The 18,437-nt window shown below is 41.9% G+C and overlaps 1 protein-coding gene across 4 annotated transcripts in view; it reads right to left on the reverse strand.

Moving 5' to 3' along the window:
• LOC134338891 (H-2 class II histocompatibility antigen, E-S beta chain-like) overlaps window positions 1–18,437 on the reverse strand; it is a 281,277-nt gene that overhangs the window by 13,887 nt on the left and 248,953 nt on the right. For 2 of the 4 annotated variants that reach the window (XM_063035062.1, XM_063035060.1), the window contains exons 3-4: window positions 11,453–11,734; window positions 8,012–8,113 (exon numbers count right to left, since the gene is read on the reverse strand). In XM_063035062.1, the coding sequence (XP_062891132.1) occupies window positions 8,012–8,113; window positions 11,453–11,734 (384 nt within the window). The remainder of the gene's footprint in view (window positions 1–8,011; window positions 8,114–11,452; window positions 11,735–18,437) is intronic. The other 2 variants (XM_063035061.1, XM_063035059.1) reach the window with 1 other exon arrangement.

Here is an 18,437-nt window from a genome sequence, read left to right on the forward strand (position 1 = left end):
CATTGATCGTGTGGATAGTCAGAGGCTTTTCCCAGGGCTGGAATGGCTAGCACAACAGGGCACAGTTTTAAGCTGCTTGGAAGTAGGTATAGAGGAGATGTAAGGGGTATGTTTTTTTTTATGCAGTGAGTGGTGAGTGCATGGAATGAGCTGCCAGTGACGGTGGTGGAGGCAGATATGATAGGGTCTTTTAAGAGACTCTTGAATAGGTACATGGAGCTTAGAAAAATAGAGGGCAATGGGTAACCCTAGGTAATTTTGAAGGTAAGGACATGTTTGGCACAGCTATGTGGGCTAAGGGCCTGTATTGTGCTGTAGGTTTTCTGTTTTTAATCTTGGCCCAGTTTCTGGGTGACCTGGTTTGAACCAGCGTTGATGAAAACTAAGGAAGTTACCTAAGGCATGATGTTGTGTAGCCCTTGTACTACATCCAATGGGAATCAGTTATAGGGCAGTCAGAAGACCTTGAGCCAACAAGATAGAAGTGCATTATTTGAACTGACAAGGAAGACAATAAGACTTACAGTGGCATGCAAAAGTTTTAGAACATATAGAACATAGAACATAGAATAGTACAGCACATTACAGGCCCTTCGGCCCACAATGTTGTGCCGATCCTCAAACCCCGCCTCCCATATAACCCCGCACCTTAAATTCCTCCTTATACCTGTCTAGTGGTTTTGGCACCCCTGGTCAAAATTTCTGTTACTGTGAATAGTTAAGTAAGTAGAAGATGAACTGATCTCCGAAAGTCATAAAGTTAAAAATGAAACATTATTTTCAATATTTTAAACAAGATTAGTGTATTATTTTTGTTTTGTACAATTTTTGAGTGAAAAAAAGGAAAAGAGCAGCATGCAAACGTTTGGGCGCCCCAAGAGATGTGAGGTCTCAGATAACTTTTATCAAGGTTTCAGACCTTAATTAGCTTGTTAGGGCTATGGCTTGTTCACAGTCATCGTTAGGAAAGACCAGGTGATGCAAATTTCAAAGCTTTATGAATACCCTGACTCCTCAAACTTTGTCCCAACAAACAGCAGCCATGGGCTCCTCTAAGCAGCTGCCTAGCACTCTGAAAATTATAGTAATTGATGTCCACAAAACAGGAGAAGGCTATAAGAAGATAGCAAAGCGTTTTCAGGTAGCCGTTTCCTCAGTTCGTAATATAATTAAAAAATGGCAGTTAACAGGAATGGTGGTGTTCAAGTTGAGGTCTGGAAGACCAAGAAAACTTTCTGAGAGAACTGCTCGCAGGATTGCTAGAAAGGCAAATCAAAACATCTGTTTGACTGCAAAAGACCTTCAGGAAGATTTAGCAGACTCTGGAGTGGTGGTGCACTGTTCTACTGTGCAGCGACACCTGCACAAAAATTACCTGCATGAAAGAGTCATCAGAAGAAAACCTTTCCTGCATCCTCACCACAAAATTCAGCAACAGAAGTTTGCCAAGGAACATTGAAACAAGCCTGATGCATTTTGGAAACAAGTCCTGTGGACTGATGAAGTTAAAATAGAATTTTTTGGCCGCAATGAGCAAAGGTATGTCTAGAGAAAAAAAGGTGCAGAATTTAATGAAAAGAACACCTCTCCAACTGTTAAGCACGGGGGTGGATCGATCATGCTTTGGGCTTGTGTTACAGCCAGTGACACGGGGAACATTTCACTGGTAGAGGGAAGAATGTATTCAATTAAATACCAGCAAATTCTGGAAGCAACCATCACACCATCTGTAAAAAAGCTGAAGACGAAAAGAGGATGACTTCTACAACAGGATAATGATCCTAAACACATCTCAGAATCCACAATGGACTACCTCAAGAGACGCAAGCTGAAGGTTTTGCCATGGCCCTCGCAGTCCCCCGACCTAAACATCATTGAGAATCTGTGGATAGACCTCAAAGAGCAGTGCATGCAAGATGGCTCAAGAATCTCACAGAACTGGAAGCCTTTTGCAAGGAGGAATGGGTGAAAATCCCTCAAACAAGAATTGAAAGACTCTTAGCTGGCTACAGAAAGCATTTACAACCTGTGATACTTGCCAAAGGGGGTGTGACTAAATACTGACCAGGCAGGGTGCCCAAACTTTTGCTTTAGGTCCTTTTCCTTTTTTTGTTATTTTGAAACTGTTAAAGATGGAAATAAAAAAAGTAATCTTGCTTAAAATGTGAAAGAATTGTGTCATCTTTAACTTTATGCCTTTTGGAAATCAAGTTGGAGAGGTGTTCTTCTCATGAAATTCTGCACCCTTTTTTCTCCAAACATACCTTTGCTCATTGTGGCCAAAAAGTTCTATTTTAACTTCATTAGTTCACAGGACTTGTTTCCATAATGCATCAGGCTTGTTTCGATGTTCCTTTCCAAACTTCTAATGCTGAATTTTGTGGTGAGGATGCAGGAAAGGTTTTCTTCTGATGACTTCCATGAAGGTCATATTTGTGCAGGCGACGATGCACAGTACAACAGTGCACCACCACTCCAGAGTCTGCTAAATCTTCCTGAAGGTCTTTTGCAGTCAAACAGGGGTCTTGATTTGCCTTTCTAGCAATCCTACGAGCAGTTCTCTTAGAAAGTTTTCTTGGTCTTCCAGACCTCAGCTTAACTTCCACCATTTCTGTTTACTGCCATTTCTTAACTACATTACAAACTGAGGAAACGGCTACCTGAAAACGCTTTGCTATCTTTTTATAGCCGTCTCCTGCTTTGTGGACATCAATCATTTTAATTTTCACAGTGCTAGGCGGCTTCTTAGAGGAGCCCATGGCTGCTGATTGTTGGGACAAGATTCTTCTTCTTCTTCTATTTCCGGCTGTTTAGACGCATCTAGGCATATTACAGCCCTCTGCAGGATGTATAATTAATTATAGAACTTCAAGGAACTCAAATTCTCGAATACAACCTAGTCTCATGAATAAACTGAATAATAGAGTCTTCAATCAGATGTTGATTCTCTTGATGGCCAAGCGAAGATTTAACAGAAAACCAAAATAAATTTAAGCCAGATAACCTCTTGAACAACATGCTTCTTTCAATTTTGTATCAATTACAGCTCAGCAAAATATACTGGACTGTCTCTGGACTACCACAATCACATAATCCAGTAGGATGTTTTCCTATTATCTTTAAATAATAATTTAGCCCACAATGCCCCAACCTAAGTCTTGTTAATTTCACCATATCTCTACGACTTAAAAGGTAACAGTCTAAGTCCTTTTTAACTAGTGGGTGACTAGAAAAGTAATGCCTGCCCCTTAATTTGTTTTTCCAATCCTCCTGCCACTTCTTCTCTATACCTTTTTAAATCCCACTTCTCAATTCTGCTCTGCCTAGGGGAACTCTAATTTCTACTTGCCTGCTCTGTAAGGAAGACTTTGCAATGCCATCCACAATTTCATTTCCCTCCACCCCAGCATGCCCAGGTATCCAAGAAAATCTAACTGCACAACCCATCTTCCCTACTCTAAACAGCACTAAGAGAATCTCAATAATTATCTCAGGATGAGCTTTTGATTTACTCCCTTTTATAGACTTGAAGGCAGCAGCAGAATCCGAACAGATGATAACCCTGCATGGTCGAGAGTCTTCTATCCACAATAAGGCCCAGAGGATTGCTAATAATTTTGTAGCAAAGACAGAAACACCATCTGAAACCCGGTGACCAATCTTAACTCCAAGTTGAGACACATACATCTCAAATCCTGCCCTACTGCTCTCTGGGTCCACTGAGCCATCAGTAAAAATCTTCAGATAAGATCCCCACTTATTATTTAAATATTCATTTGTGATCAACGCTGATGAAATTGCACTGCTTCTTGAAGCTGAAAAGGGAGGATTATGTCTACTTCTGGTTCTGGAAAGAGCCAAAAAAGGATAGGTGGTAAGCAAACTTGGTCAACTATGTCTTCCTCAGTCAGTTTCAATTTCACAGCCCAGTTAGTAACCAAATCTAAAAATGGTTATCTTTTACTTTTACTTTGGCGCTCTGACTTCCCCTGCAAAAGACACTTTGATGGACAGCAGTGATTGAATCCATTTAGTTTTACCCAATACTTCGGGCCCAACTGAATTTGTCTTAAATGCACAGGCAGTTCTCCCATCTCCATACATAATGCTGGGACTGATGTTGTTCTAAAAGCTCCACAACAGAGTCTAAGTGCTTTGGACTGCACACCGTCTAGTTTTCGAAGCACTGCCATAGCAGCGGGAACCATATGCAATACAACCATAATCTATAACTGATCTAATCATAGCTAGATACATTAAGTACATAGTTTCCCGCCCTGCTCTACAGTCGCATCCAGCAATACTTCTCATAACATTTAAAACTTCCTCACACTTTTTGGAACAAGTTTGAGGAGTCAGGGTATTTATAAAACTTTGAAATTTGCATCACCTGGCCTTACCTAACGATGATTGTGAACAAGCTAATTAAGGTCTGAGACCTTGGTAAAAGTTATCTGAGAGCTCAAATCTCTTGGGGTGCCCAAACTTTTGCGTGGTGCTCCTTTCCTCTTTTTCACTCTAAAATTGTACAAAACAAAAATAATACGCTGATCTTGCTTAAAATGTTGAAAAGAATGTTTCATTTTTAACTTTATGACTTTTGGAGATTAGTTCATCTTCTACTCACTTAACTACTCACAGTAACAGAAATTTTGACCGGGGTGCCCAAACTTTTGCATGCCACTGTATGTTTTTATTTGCACAATTAGTCTTCTTTGGCACATTGGTTGTTGATTAGTTTTTGATTATGTATAGTCTTCATAAATTTGATTGTAATTATTTTCCAGTAAATGCCCGGAAGAAGATGAATCTCAAGGCAATATTTGGTGGCATATATGTACTTGGATGCTATATTTAAATCACAAGGCATAGAAGCAGAATTAGGGCATTTGGCCTATTGAGTCTGTGCTGGCCATTTCATTGCAGCTGGTTTATTATTCATCTCAAACCCATTCTCCTGCCTTCTCCCCATGATCGTTGATGCCCTTACTAAACTTTAATTTTAACAAGTTGTAATACAAATCACAAATTTACTCTGACTTTGGTGGTTACACCACTCAGAAGAGGCCACATGTAAATAGTATGCACAGCATGGAAGACACAATCAAGATGCTGCTTTGATGACACAATCAATCTAGAAAGGGGCATCTACCAAGTATATCGTATTTCCTGCCTATAATTTGAATGAATAAAAGTATGTTTTAGAAACAAAGAAAAGTACAGCTCAGAACCAGGCCATTCCGCCCACATTTGTACTAGCCACGATACCAAATTACACGATCTCCTTTTAGTCTTCACTCAGTGGCCACTTTATTAGGTATTTGCTTGTTAATGCAAATATCTAATCAGCCAATCATGTGGCAACTCAATGCATAAAAGCATGCAGACGTGGTCAAGAGGTTCAGTTGTTGTTCAGTCCAAACATCAGAATGGGGAAGAAATATGATCCAAGTAACTTTGACCACAGACCAGGCAGGGTGGTTTGAATAGCTTAGTAACTGCTGATCTCCTGGGATTTTCACGGGCAACAGTCCCTAGAGTTTATAGAGAACAAAAAAAACATCCATGGAGCAGTTCTGATGGGCTGAGTGGACTAATTGTACTCCGATGTCTTACGTCCTATCTCTGAAGATTAAAATTCTTTAATCCACAGCTTTGGGACCTGAGTGGTGCTGACTACACAAAATGTCTCCTTCAGACTTAATGACTGGCCTTGGCCCAAAATGTCAACTGTTTATTCCCCCTCCATAGATGCTGCCTGACCGACCGAATTCTTGCAGCATTGTGTGCATGTGTCTGTGTGCGTTGCTCTGGATTTCCACCAACTGCAGAATCTTTTGTGTTTCGAAACCGTCCCCTGGCCGTTTGCCACTGACCAAGAGAACGGTTCTTTCAGACACTCCCAAGTCATATGAGGCTTCCAAGAACAGTTGGTAACCTGAAGTTTCAGTGAAATGGAAATACTGACGGCCGAAATATCAAAAGTTACATTGTGAAGTTAATTAGCTACAGGTTAGTGCAGATCAGAAGCAGATTTAATATTAACAGAATTAATAGAAACATCTAATCAGCCAATCATGTGGCAGAAACTCAATGCATGCAGGCAGTCAAGAGGTACACTTGTTGTTCAGACCGAGCATCAGAGAGGGGAAGAAATGTGATTTAAGTGACTTTGACTGTGGAATGATTGTTGGTGCCAGATGGGGCGGTTTGATTATCACAGTAACTGCTGATCTCCTGGGATTTTCACATACAACAGTCTCTAGAGTTTACAGACAATGATGCGAGGAACAAAAGTGGGGCGGCAGTTCTGAGGGTGAAAACAATTTGTTAATGGGTGGGGTCAGAGGAGAATGGCCAGACTGGTTCAAGCTGACAGGAAGGCGACACTGACTCAAATAACTACACGTTATAACTGTGGTGTGCAGAAGAGCATCTCTGAACACACATGTCAAACTTTGAAATTGATGGGCTGCAGCAGCAGACCATGAACATAAACGTTATTATGTTCCTCATGCACCCTTAATAAAGTGGCCACTGAGGGTATAATGGCTCCACTTCTTGCTTGTTCACTCGTCTGCCAAAATGGTCTTAAACATTGCTTTCATATCTGGTTCCACCACCTCCCCTGGTACCCCAGGTCCTGACTGCTCTGTGTAGAACAGTTCTCCTCACAGCTCTCCGTTCACTTTTCCTCTCTCACCAGGAATCTGCACCATCGAACATTTGATAAACACAAGGGGTTCTGCAGATGCTGGAAAATCCAGAGCAACACACAAAATGCTGGATGAACTCAGCAGGTGAGGCAGCAACGATAGAGGGGAATAAACAGTCAATGTTTCAGGTCAAGAACCTTCGTCAGGACTGGATTGGAAGGGGACAGAAGTAAGAGTAAAGCATGAGGAGGGAAAGGAATACATGCTGGCAGATGACGGTGAGTAGCATCGATTTCTCTAACTTCTGGTAATTTCTCTTCCCTTCCCATCTTATCTTTATCCATTCCCCATTCGGGCTACCCATTACCCCTTCACTTCTCCTTACTGTCCAGCGCCTCCCTATGGTGTCCCTCCACCTTCTGTTTCTCTCAAGGTCCACTCTCCTCTATCAGATTAGTTGAGTGTGGGGAGCTGATGGGAATGTCTCTAGTGTGTAGGTGTGGGGGTGGGGGGATTGGAGTTTAATTGGAGCTAATGGAAATGTTGGAAGAACAAAGTTGGATAAACGTACATGGATATTTGATGGTCAGTGTGAACCAGGGGTCTGTTTCTGTCTTGAACTACTTCTTGTTCTCTGGCCTGCCCTTATGTTCTACCACTCTTTGTATAGATTTTGGTGTGAGGGGTCCCCAACCTTTTTAACACCGTGGACTGGTTTAATATTGACAATATTCTTGCGGACCAGCCGACAGGTGTTCAAGTAGGGTTGCCAACTTTCTCACTCCCAAATAAGGGACAGAAGTAGCAGTCAAATACAGGACACTTGTGTTTACCCCGAGAAAGACTACAACTACCATGAAGCCTTGCGCGGGCACCTGTGTGCACATGCGTGTACGTGCAGATTTCTTTTTCTACAAATCGGTTTTGGCTTAACCTTCCCGATTCTGTTAAGTGAAACTACACTGTACATACATTATTTCTAGTTTATACAGGCTGTGTATTTATCATATCATTCCTGCTTTTACTATGTATTGGTGTTATTTTAGGTTTTATGTGTTATTTGGTATGATTTGGTAGGTTATTTCAAGTTTAATAGTGCGTGACAGGGAATGAGGAAAGGTGCAGCTGACTCATATCGTTTCATATCGCCAAATCATAGGGTTTCCTCGCGGCCCGGTAGCACATGCTTTGCGGCCCCGTGGTTGGGGACCACTGTTTAACCCATGCTGAATCACTGGGTCTCAGATGACCAGACTGGGTATTTGGCCAACTGAGTATCTGTGGCTTTTTTTTAATGAAGTGTATGAAGAAAAAGTGTTCCCCGGACTGATGAGTACATACAAAAATATTCCTACCTTTCCACCTGATCATTCCTCCGGACACTGCAATCAGTATGCCAATTATTCCAGCAATTATTCCAATCACATATCCATAGACTGGATAGGTATTCTTGGGAACTAGGAAAATCAGTAAAACTGGGGTCAGAAGATATTACAGCAGAGAGCAGTTTGGCCGCAGTTGTTCGCACTTCATCGTCTTCACCAGACTTCTCTAGTCTTGGTCCAATACAACAGCAGAGAATGGCCCCTTATTGAAGAAGGATGTGCTGGGTTTGAACCCAGGTCACTGGCAGTTAAAGTGTTATGTTACCTGCCAGTTAGACTGCTGGAATGTGCCGGTTGTCTTATGAGAAAGGGTCAGACAGGCTGGGCTTGTATCCACTGAGGATAGAAGTGTGCTAATTGGCTTATTATGATACACCGAGGTAAAAAAGTATTTGTGAGCATGATATCCAAACCATCATTCCATATATACAAGGTAGTACAAAAGCAAGTACTTGGGAGAACTCGTGGAGGGTTCCCTAAATGTTAATTTGTCAGTTGAATCAATGGTAAGGGAGGCAAATACAATGTCAGCATTCTTTTCCTATGGACTCGAATATGAAAGCAGGAATCTATTGCCGGGCCTCATTAGGCATCGGTCAAATCCGCACTTGTAGTATTACGAGCAGTTTCATCTGGGAATGGATGTGCTTGCATTGGCGAGGGTCCAGAGGAGGTTCACGGTAAATTATCCTGGGAATGAATGGGTTAACATGCAGGGAACATTTCACAGGTGAAGGGCAAGTAGCGTCAAGGAAGCAGGGTGTCTGTAGAAGGACTTAGATTGGGAGAATTGGCAAAGAAGTAGCAGATGGAACACAGTGTCGGGAAGTGTATTTGGCAGAAGGAATAAAGGTGTAGACTATTTTTCTGAATGGGAGGAAATTCAGAACTCTGAGGGGCAAAGGGACTTGGGAGTACTTATGCAGGACTTCCTAAATGTTAATTTGCAGTTTGAGTTGGTACTGAGGAAGGCAAATGCAATGTGAGCATTTGTTTTGAGAGGACTAGAACATTAAAACAAGGACATGATACTGAGACCTCACTTTAAGTATTATGAGCAGTTTTGGGCCTCTTATCTCAGAAAGGATGTACCGGAATTAGAGAGGGCCCAGAGGAGGTTCATGAGAATGATCCCAGGAAGGAAAGTACGAACCAAGAGAAAACACAAATCCGAGGTGCAAAGGGAATTGGAGGTCCTCGAACAGGATTCCCTAAAGGTTAATTTGCAGGTGGAGTCAGGAGTAAGGAAGGCAAGTGCAGTGTTACCAATCTTTTATGCTGAGGCTTCATAAGAGATTGGTCTGATGTAGTTTGAGTACCGGAGAGGGTCTGAATGAGATTAACCAGAATGATCCTGACAATGCACGGGTTAACATATGATGAGAATTTGATGGCTCTGGGCCGGTACTTGGTGGAGTTTAGACGAATGATGGGGGTGGGGGGGGTGGGGGTGTAAATCTCATTCAATCCTATCAAATACTGAAAAGCCTAGACAGAGTGGACGTGGAGAGGATGTTTCCTCTCGTGGGGGAGTCGAGCACCAGAGGACACAGCCTCAGAATAGGAGGACATCCCTTTAGAACAGAGATGAGAAGGAACTTCTTTAGGTAAGTCCCTGAATTCATTGCCACAGACTGCTCTGGAGGCCACGTCACTGGGTAGATTTAAAGATGAAGTTGAAAGCTTCTTCATCATTAAGGGTGTCAAAGGTTACGGGGAGAAGGCAGAAATACGGGGTTGAGTGGATAATAAATTAGCCATGAAATGCCAAAGCAGACTCAATAGGCCAAATGGACAAATTCTGCTCCTATAATTTACGACCTTGTGGTGATCAGCATGGTCCAGTTGGGCTGAAGAGCCCATATCTGTATTACTCCATGACTGATGTAGAAAGGGGAGTTACTGGTCCTCACCAGATTACAGCAGGATTCTGTTCCTGCGAAACAATCATAACCTGAATGGGTTGAAAATGTGAACCAAATCACCCAATCATGTGGCAGCAACTCAATGCATCAAAGCATGCAGACAAGGCCAAGAGGTCCAGTTGTTGTTCAGACCAAACATCAGATTGGGGAAGAAATGTGATCCAAGTGACTTTCACCATGGAATCTAGTGAAGTTGGCGCCTGTGTACAACGTCCCCCTGGTCGACATCTACCAGATAGTCCATGAAACTGTTTATTTCACTTCTTTTACTTCTGCTTTTCATCTTAAATGTGTTTCTAGAACTGTTAAGAGCCTGTGATTTAGAGTTTGGAGATCAATTGGGTGACCTAGTGCTTTGCTGTCTCCAGGAAGATTCCAGGAAGCTCAAACAGCCTCAGGGCGAAGCAGCTTAAAGATAAGGTAGGGGCCAATGATCGAGTCCCTTTTGCCGAGTAAAGTGTCGAGGAAGATTGAATCTGAGGCAACTGCTTGCCTTTTGATTGCAGGGATGGATTTCTCTGCTGTCAGAGGAGTCTGTGTAGTGCCTTTCACTCACTGTTGTTGGAGGGTAGGCCTCTGTGTTTGAGTGGTCTCTCTCTCTCTCTCTCGCTGTTGGTCAGAGGACATCACCAAGGTTCTGAATTTATGGATTGGACTATGGACTTCCAGTCTTATGATTTTTATATTCTATGTTTTCCCCTGTTCTTTCACCTTGTTATTGCATAGCATGTTTTGTTAGTTTTTTGTGTGGGGGAGGGGGTTTAGGGCTTGATGTTTTTGTTAGTTTTTTACGTGACGGAGTGGGGTTTAGATGGGTTGATGTTCTTGTAGCATTTTGATTTTTTTGTGCAGGGTGGGGGTTTGATGCTCCTGTTCAGTTTTGTTTTTTTTTGTGCCGGGGGGGGGGGGGGTTTGATGTTTATCTTTGAATGACTTCCACGGATTTCTTTTTTTCATGGCTATCTGGAGAAATGAATCTCAGAGTTGATACTGAATACATAGTTTGATAATAAGTGAACCTTTGAACGATGCTGATGCACGACAGGGTGGTTTGAGTATCTCAGAAATTGTTGAGTTCCCGGGATTTTCAGGCACAAGTCTTAAGTTTAAAGTGAACAGTGTGAAAAACAAACCAAAAAAATTATCTACTGAGTGGCAGTTGTGGGCAAAAATGCCTTGTTAGTGTGATTTCAGAGGAGAATGGCCAGACTGGTTCCAGCTAACAGGAACACAATAGTAACTCAAAGAACCGCCTGTTACAATTGTAGTGTGCAGAAGAGCGTCAGTGAACGCAAACATTTCGAACCTTGAAGTGGATGGGCTACAGCAGCATAAGACCACGACCTTACACTCAATGGTCACTTTATTATGTAGAGGAGGTGCCTAATAAAGTGGCCACTGAGTGTATAATATAGTGTTTGACAGAGTGTGAACCAGATCGTCACCAGTACACTGGACCCCAAATTATTCAGACTCTGAGCCTTACCCCAAACTGCATGCAGCTTGTCAGGGACGCTCAAATGCTTGATTTCACAAGTGTAAGTGTCACCCTTCCCGGGGTCAATTTCGACCTGTAGCCGGACTTGGAACGTCCCATCCTGGTTGGGTAAAATTTTCGTCATTAGCACTTCCCGATTGATCACTACACCATTCCGCAGCCACGTTGCGTGGATTTTCTTGGGATAAAATCCATGCACTTGGCATATCAGGGCCAAGGTATTCTCTCTGTTCTTCAGGTGTCTTGAGGTTATTGTGATAGTTGGCTTCGCTGCAGTGGACAGAAACACATTGAAGCTGAACTTGGTTACAGGATCAGAAAAAGTAAAGAGTAACAGAATTTCAAAGTTCAAAGTATGTTTACTATTAAAGCATGTGTATATCATACAACCTTGAGATTACAGCATGACGAAATGGAGGAACAGACACAATGGGTCGAATGGTCTAATTCTGTTCCTATGTTTATTCACCTCCCTAGATGCTGCCTGGCCTACTTAATGGTGCGCGCGCGCGTGCGCGTGTGTGTGCATGCACGTGCATACACACGTTGCTTTGGATTGCCACCATCTGCCGAATCTTCTGTGTTTAGAAACTGTCCCCCGGTCATCTGCCTCTGACCAGGGGTAGGGTTCTTTCTGTCACTCCCAGGTCACATGAAAGTTTCAAGAACTGTTGGTAACCCAAAGTTTCCATAAGGTGGAAATACTTAGAAATAAAAATTTGCATGGTGAGGTTAATTAGCTACAGGTTAGTGCAGATCAGAATCAGGTCTAATATCACTGACATACACTCAGTGTCCACTTTATTAGGTACACCTGCTCATTAATATAAACCTCTTATCAGCCAATCATGTTCCAGCAACTCAATGCATAAAAGCATGCAGACGTTGTCAAGAGGTTCAGCTGTTGTTCAGACCAAACATCAGAATGGGGAAGAAATGCAATCTAATTAACTTTGACCATGGACCAGATGGGGTGGTCTGAGTATCTCAGAAACTGCTGATCTCCTGGGATTTTCATACACAACGGTCTCTAGAATTCACAGAGAACGGTGCGACAAAGAAAAAACATCCAATGAGCGGCAGTTTTGTGGGTGAAAGCACCTTGTTAATGAGAGAGGTCAGAGGAGGATGGCCAGACTGGTTCAATCTGACAGGACGAGGATAGTAACTCAAATCACCATGTGTTACAGCAGTGGTGTGCAGAAGAGCATCTCTGAATGTACAACATGTCACACCTCAAAGTGATTGAGCTACAGCAGTGATTCCCAAGGGGAGTGCGGTATTGTATGATGTCATGGGGGAGGGCAGTAAATGGCACCCCCTTACTTGAGGCTTGAGACCTGACCGACCGTTAGTAGAGCAGGCACTTCCGACAAAAAGGATGAGGCACTGGAACACAGGAAGAACCACAGCTCAGCGGGCGGTGAGCACTTGTCCTCACAACAAGTCTGAAATTTGACAATCTCGTCCAACTTTACCAACCAAACAGACATTATTGAGGATGCGTAAGTTAGCAAACAGGGTGTCCAACAGTTACCCTTGACTTGCAGCATGGAACGAGTTCGTGCAATTTAACAGTTGATAGGTCAAGTACACCCTCTCAACCTTCGTGACAGATCTATGGAAAACAGGTCGCGTAACGATACAGCGCTGGTCGGAACCAAATGGTGAAATAGAGTCAATCAGTGAACCTGTCAACACCGAGGAATCCTGTTGAGGTGTTCAAAGTGACCTCAGCTTCATATGTGCGGTCAAGAACCATCTTTGGGGATTACCAGACATTACGTGACTGGTCAATCGTGCTAACTGGAATAGTAAGAAGATGGCTTCCCAAACACAAGTTCTGTCCCGACTAACATTTGATTCCAATCTGAATCCTTGTCAATGTAATTTTTGCAGTTGTGATCGTCTTCATCTTTGCCTCGCTGTTCCTTTGCGTGCCGCTGCCATCGTTCCATCCGTGTCAACTCACTGCCGTCAACATCCGATAGGCATTCCCAGTGGTGTTAATTTATTATTTTAATTTAGCCCCGTTAACAATGGGTAAGTATGTACGGTGCGATCTCTACAAGCTTGAAGGCGGTGAAGCCTTGAATTCTAATCCTGCTAAGAAACAGAAACTACACAAAGTGTGCCAATACAAAGTTACGTACCTGAAATATGGTTTTATTCCATCCCATTAGATCAGCAGCGCCCCATGTTTCCTATTTGTAATACTGTACTGTCTAATGAATCCATGAAACCATCAAGATTGCAGGAACGCTTCTGCAAAAGACACCCTGAAAAGGCTACTTATGGTATTACTCGGTTCCAGAAGATGAAAGAAGCATTGGAAAACCATTGCACACTCGAGTCATTTGCCAAGAAATGACCTTGCTGGTGATCTCATTGCTTCTTATATCATTTCCAAAATGATAGCAAGGTGTGGAAAATCTCATACTATTGGTGAAAGATTAATAATGCCTGCTGTATCAGAAGTGCTCACCCCTGTTCTGAAAATGGAAACCAGTATTTTAAAATCAATTCCTCTGAGCAATAGCTCATAGTATTGATGAAATGAGTGAAGATAAGGAATATCAACTGTGCACAGAGCCACAAAAAACAGAATTTGGGATTCAACTGGATGAGTCAACAGTGTAAGGTAATGCGGCATTGCTAAAGTCATATGTACAGTTTATCAAAAAGGGAAAAAGCGATTCTCTTTTGTAAAAAGTTAAAAACATATCAACAGAGAAACAATCTATGATGAGCTCAAAATGTATATTGAAGATGAAAATATTTCAATTAGGAACATGATTTCTTGTACAAGAGATGGAGCACCATAAATGACAGGTTGCCATGCCGGTTTAGTGACATTAATGAAAAAAGAAATTCCAAGTCTGTTTGCAATCCATTGTGTTATTCATCATCGATACCTTGCAGCCAAAAACCTCAGCTCGTGACCTTTTTCAAGCATGACTCTTGTAATACCTGCTATCAACAAAATTAAAGCTCATCCATTAAATAGCAGAATATTTCACCATTTATGCCAAGATAACAATGCAGAGGTTGAACGCTTGCTTCTTCACACTGAAATGTGTTGGCTGTCAAAAGGCTGCTGCTTAAAACATTTCTTTGATCTTTTTGACACTGGTGGAAGTCAACAAGATTGAACTTCTATATGAAGATGTGGTAAACAAAGCCAATCTGTATGACAAACTGAACATTCTAAATACGAAACTGCAGCGTGAAAACCAATTTAATCCAGGCAAAAAGCGCAGTGCCCACTTTTATCAGAAAATTGGAAATATGTAAGCAAAACATTGGGAGAAGAATGTTCTCAGTTTCCCTGCATGAGAAGTATGGCACTCTCTTTCACAGATGGTGATTTGCAAGAGTGCTCCTTACACCTGCAGTCACCAAAGAAAGATTTTCAGAATTGATTCAAGGATTTGAACGATCCAGAAATTTTGGACTGGATAATTAGCCCATTCCTTTGCAAGGTGGAAGAACAGAAAGAGGGCTTGCAAGAAGAAATTACCAAAATTCAGAATAAGGGAGAAGCAAAAGTGCTTATTTAAAAATGTCCATTTTGGGACTTCGGGGTTGAGCATGGAGTGACTGGGTGCGTGTGAGTGTGGCTCCCGAGTTTTATTGAAAATCTACCTGCTTATCTTTACCGTTTTCTCGAGATAACTGAATATTTAACATTGTGAACCCCGGGACGTTGCTGGACACTGAAATGGGAAATAAAATGTACCTTCGAAGTAAAACTGGGGAAACAGATAGTGAAGCCTCGAGCAAGAAAGCTGATGTTACAGTAATGGTGCTGTTGCACGTTGCTGGACCTGGACCTGCACTGCCCGATGACTTGGAGAGGCTTTGTTTAGTACTTCTTACTGACATGATGCAAGTGGTGCATTCTGTCCTAAAAAGAGAACTTGAAGATGCTTTGTCACCAGTGAATGCTACCATGGAACAAATTATGTCTGCTTATGAGTCACACGACGAACGCATTCCTGAGTGATTACAGTGACCGACTGGTGAGCGCCGAAGCCGCCATTGCAGCGTTGCAGAGCGAAAACGCGTTTCTGAAGGGAAAGCTAGATGACCTCAAAAATCGGTTGCGGAGATCCAATTTGAGAGTGGTTGGCATTCCTGAAAATTTGGAAGGTTCGGACTCTGTTAAACTTATGACCGAGTTTTTTGACGAAGTGCTGGGGACAAATTTCTTCCCAAGGCCTCTTGTGCTTTTGTGTGCTCACCAAGTTGGGCCTAAACCATCCAGTGTCTCTGAAGCTAAGCAAACGAGACCAAGAACGTTCCCGGTTCTCTTTCACTTCTTTAAGATAAGCAATGCATCAACAGACGGAAGCAGGAGCTGTATTTCCGCGGACATCGCGTGTTTTTTTTAATGAAGATTTTAGTGCGGAGTTGGGGAAAAAACGAGCAGCTTTTGAGGAGGTGAAATCCCTGCTTTACAGGAAAGGGGTCAGGTTTGGCCTCTTGTATCCTGCCCAGCTCCAGGTCATGCGTGAAGGTAAAAAGCATTATTTCGATACACCAGAGGCGGCCAAAGAGTTTTAACATTTGCGCTGGGGAGAAGAAGAACGAGAAAAGCAATGACTTTTTTTTTGGGTTATTCATGCAGTATTGAAGGGGCCTCCTGCCGAGGCAAACTGTTAATTTTCGCAATCCACTTCTTTGTTCATTTTTTCCAGTTTAATTTGTGGAACACGATCGGGTCAAACTGCTGTGCTGCCAAAACTGATTAACAAAAACTTTTAACCAGCAAAATGTAAATATTTGGGATTTGTATCTCTGGTGTTTAGTTTCCTAGTTTTTTTTAAATGGTTTGCTTGACCTGTGTTATCTTTAGCCTATATATATTACAGGTAGAATAAGTAATCGTATAAATTTTAAGGAGGGGAGCCACCCTGGATTAGATTGAAAGTTTGGTTGTATGGGGAACGCTTTGGAAGTGTTTTGTTTGGTACTGCCTGTGATCATCCTCAGTTGGGGAGGTCGATCTAGTTTTCGGGGGTTAATTGGGTTTTTTTGTTGTTTGTGTAAAGGGGTGGGGGGAGTGTTTTGGGGTATTTCCATGGTAGCTTATTATTTTGTGTGTTACGGATTGGCCAGACTTTCTTTTCATTGTGCGTTATTGTGTGCAGCTTGTGCCCTTGCACTGTTTTGGATTGTAGGCCCTGTGTGTCTTTTGATATGGTTAACATGAGTGCTGATGATGGAGGCCACCCTGTGAGGTTTATTTCTTGGAATGTAAAGGGGCTCAATGGTCCTGTTAAAAGAGCTAAAGTTTTCTCTCATCTCAAACAATTAAAAGCAGATATACCATTTCTACAAGAGTCACATTTAAAAGTGTAAGACCATAATAGACTTTGTAAAGCGTGGATTAGTCAGGTTTTTCATTCCAGATTTAATAGTAGGTCCAGGGGGGTGGCAATATTAATCACCAAAAGAATGTAGTTTACACCATCTGATGTAATCAGTGACCTTAATGGTCGCTTTATTATAGTCTCTGGATCTCTCTTTCAGATACCTGCCATTTTGGTAAATGTTTATGCCCCTAATTGGGATGACGTCCACTTTGCAAATAAGGTTTTGTCATTAATACCTAACCTGAATACACACCGGCTAATCTTTTCAGGAGATTTGAATTGTGCTATGACCCACTGCTTGATAGGTCTAGCTCTAGGGAAACATTTTCTGGTATGGCAAAGGCCATCTCGATGTTTATGCAACAAAATGGTTTTGTGGATCCTTGGAGATTTTTGAATCCATCATTCTCTTTCTTTTCTCATGTTCAACACTCCTATTCCAGGCTAGACTATTTCTTTATAGATAGCTCCTTGATACCAATGATTAGACAAATTGAGTATACTGCTATAGTTATATCTGATCACTCGCCCATGAAACTGGACCTATGTTTTCCTTTAAACATTAGAGAACGGCCTCTGTGGAGACCCCTTTTGCTTTCCAATGAGAAATTTTGTAGTTATATCGGCTAACATTGACACATTTTTCGAGACCAACAAAACTGAGTTGATATCGTACTCTTTACTTTGGGAAACTTTAAAAGCTTTCTTGAGGGGTCAAATAATATCTTATACTTCACATGCCAATAAAGAGCGTAGGAAGGAAATGCAAGTGTTATTGCAATCTATTTTGAACTTGGATAGGCAATATTCCGAGGCACCCACTGCAGAATTATATAAAAGCTGGGCTGATTTGCAAGTGAAGTTTAATCTTCTCTCTACAAACCAATCAGAACAATTAATTCTTAAGGCACGTGGCCTCTAATATAGTGACAAGGTGAGCCGGCTTATGGCTCATCAGTTGAAGCGTCAAGCTGCATCACGACTTATTCCCCAGATAAGAGACACGCACCAAAACTTGACAAGCAATCCAAAAGAGATTAATAACATCTTTTGCAACTTTTTATTCCTCTCTGTATGCCTCAGAGTTCCCCTCAGGTATAACAAATATGGAACATTTTTTTAGTTAATTTGGAAATACCAACTCTGGAACCAGAGGAGGTGGAGAATTTAGATCGGGCTCTTGGGTAGGAAGAGATTAATAATGCCATTATGCCTATGCAGAGTGGTAAATCCCCAGATCCTGATGATGATCTGATATAATTTTATAAGAAATTTAAGGTAAGCTCATACCGGTCCTTCTAGAAGTGTTTCAGGAATCTTTGGAGAATTGTTCCTTACCCCCTACTCTTTCACAGGCATCTATTTCACTTCTTCTTAAGAAGGACAAGGACCCGACTCAATGTGGATCATATCACCCCATCTCACTTTTGAATGTGGATGTGAAAATTTTGGATAAAGTGCTTGCATGTCGTTTAGAACATCCCCTTCCCAAGATAATCTCAGATGATCAAACAGGTTTTATTAAAAATTGCCATTCTTTTTTTAATATCCCTGGACTGGCTGATGTGGTTTATTCACCCAGTGATTCTCCAAGT

Source organism: Mobula hypostoma, chromosome 28 (genome assembly GCF_963921235.1).
Source record: "Mobula hypostoma chromosome 28, sMobHyp1.1, whole genome shotgun sequence".
In the NCBI taxonomy this organism is placed as follows: Eukaryota; Metazoa; Chordata; class Chondrichthyes; order Myliobatiformes; family Myliobatidae; genus Mobula; species Mobula hypostoma.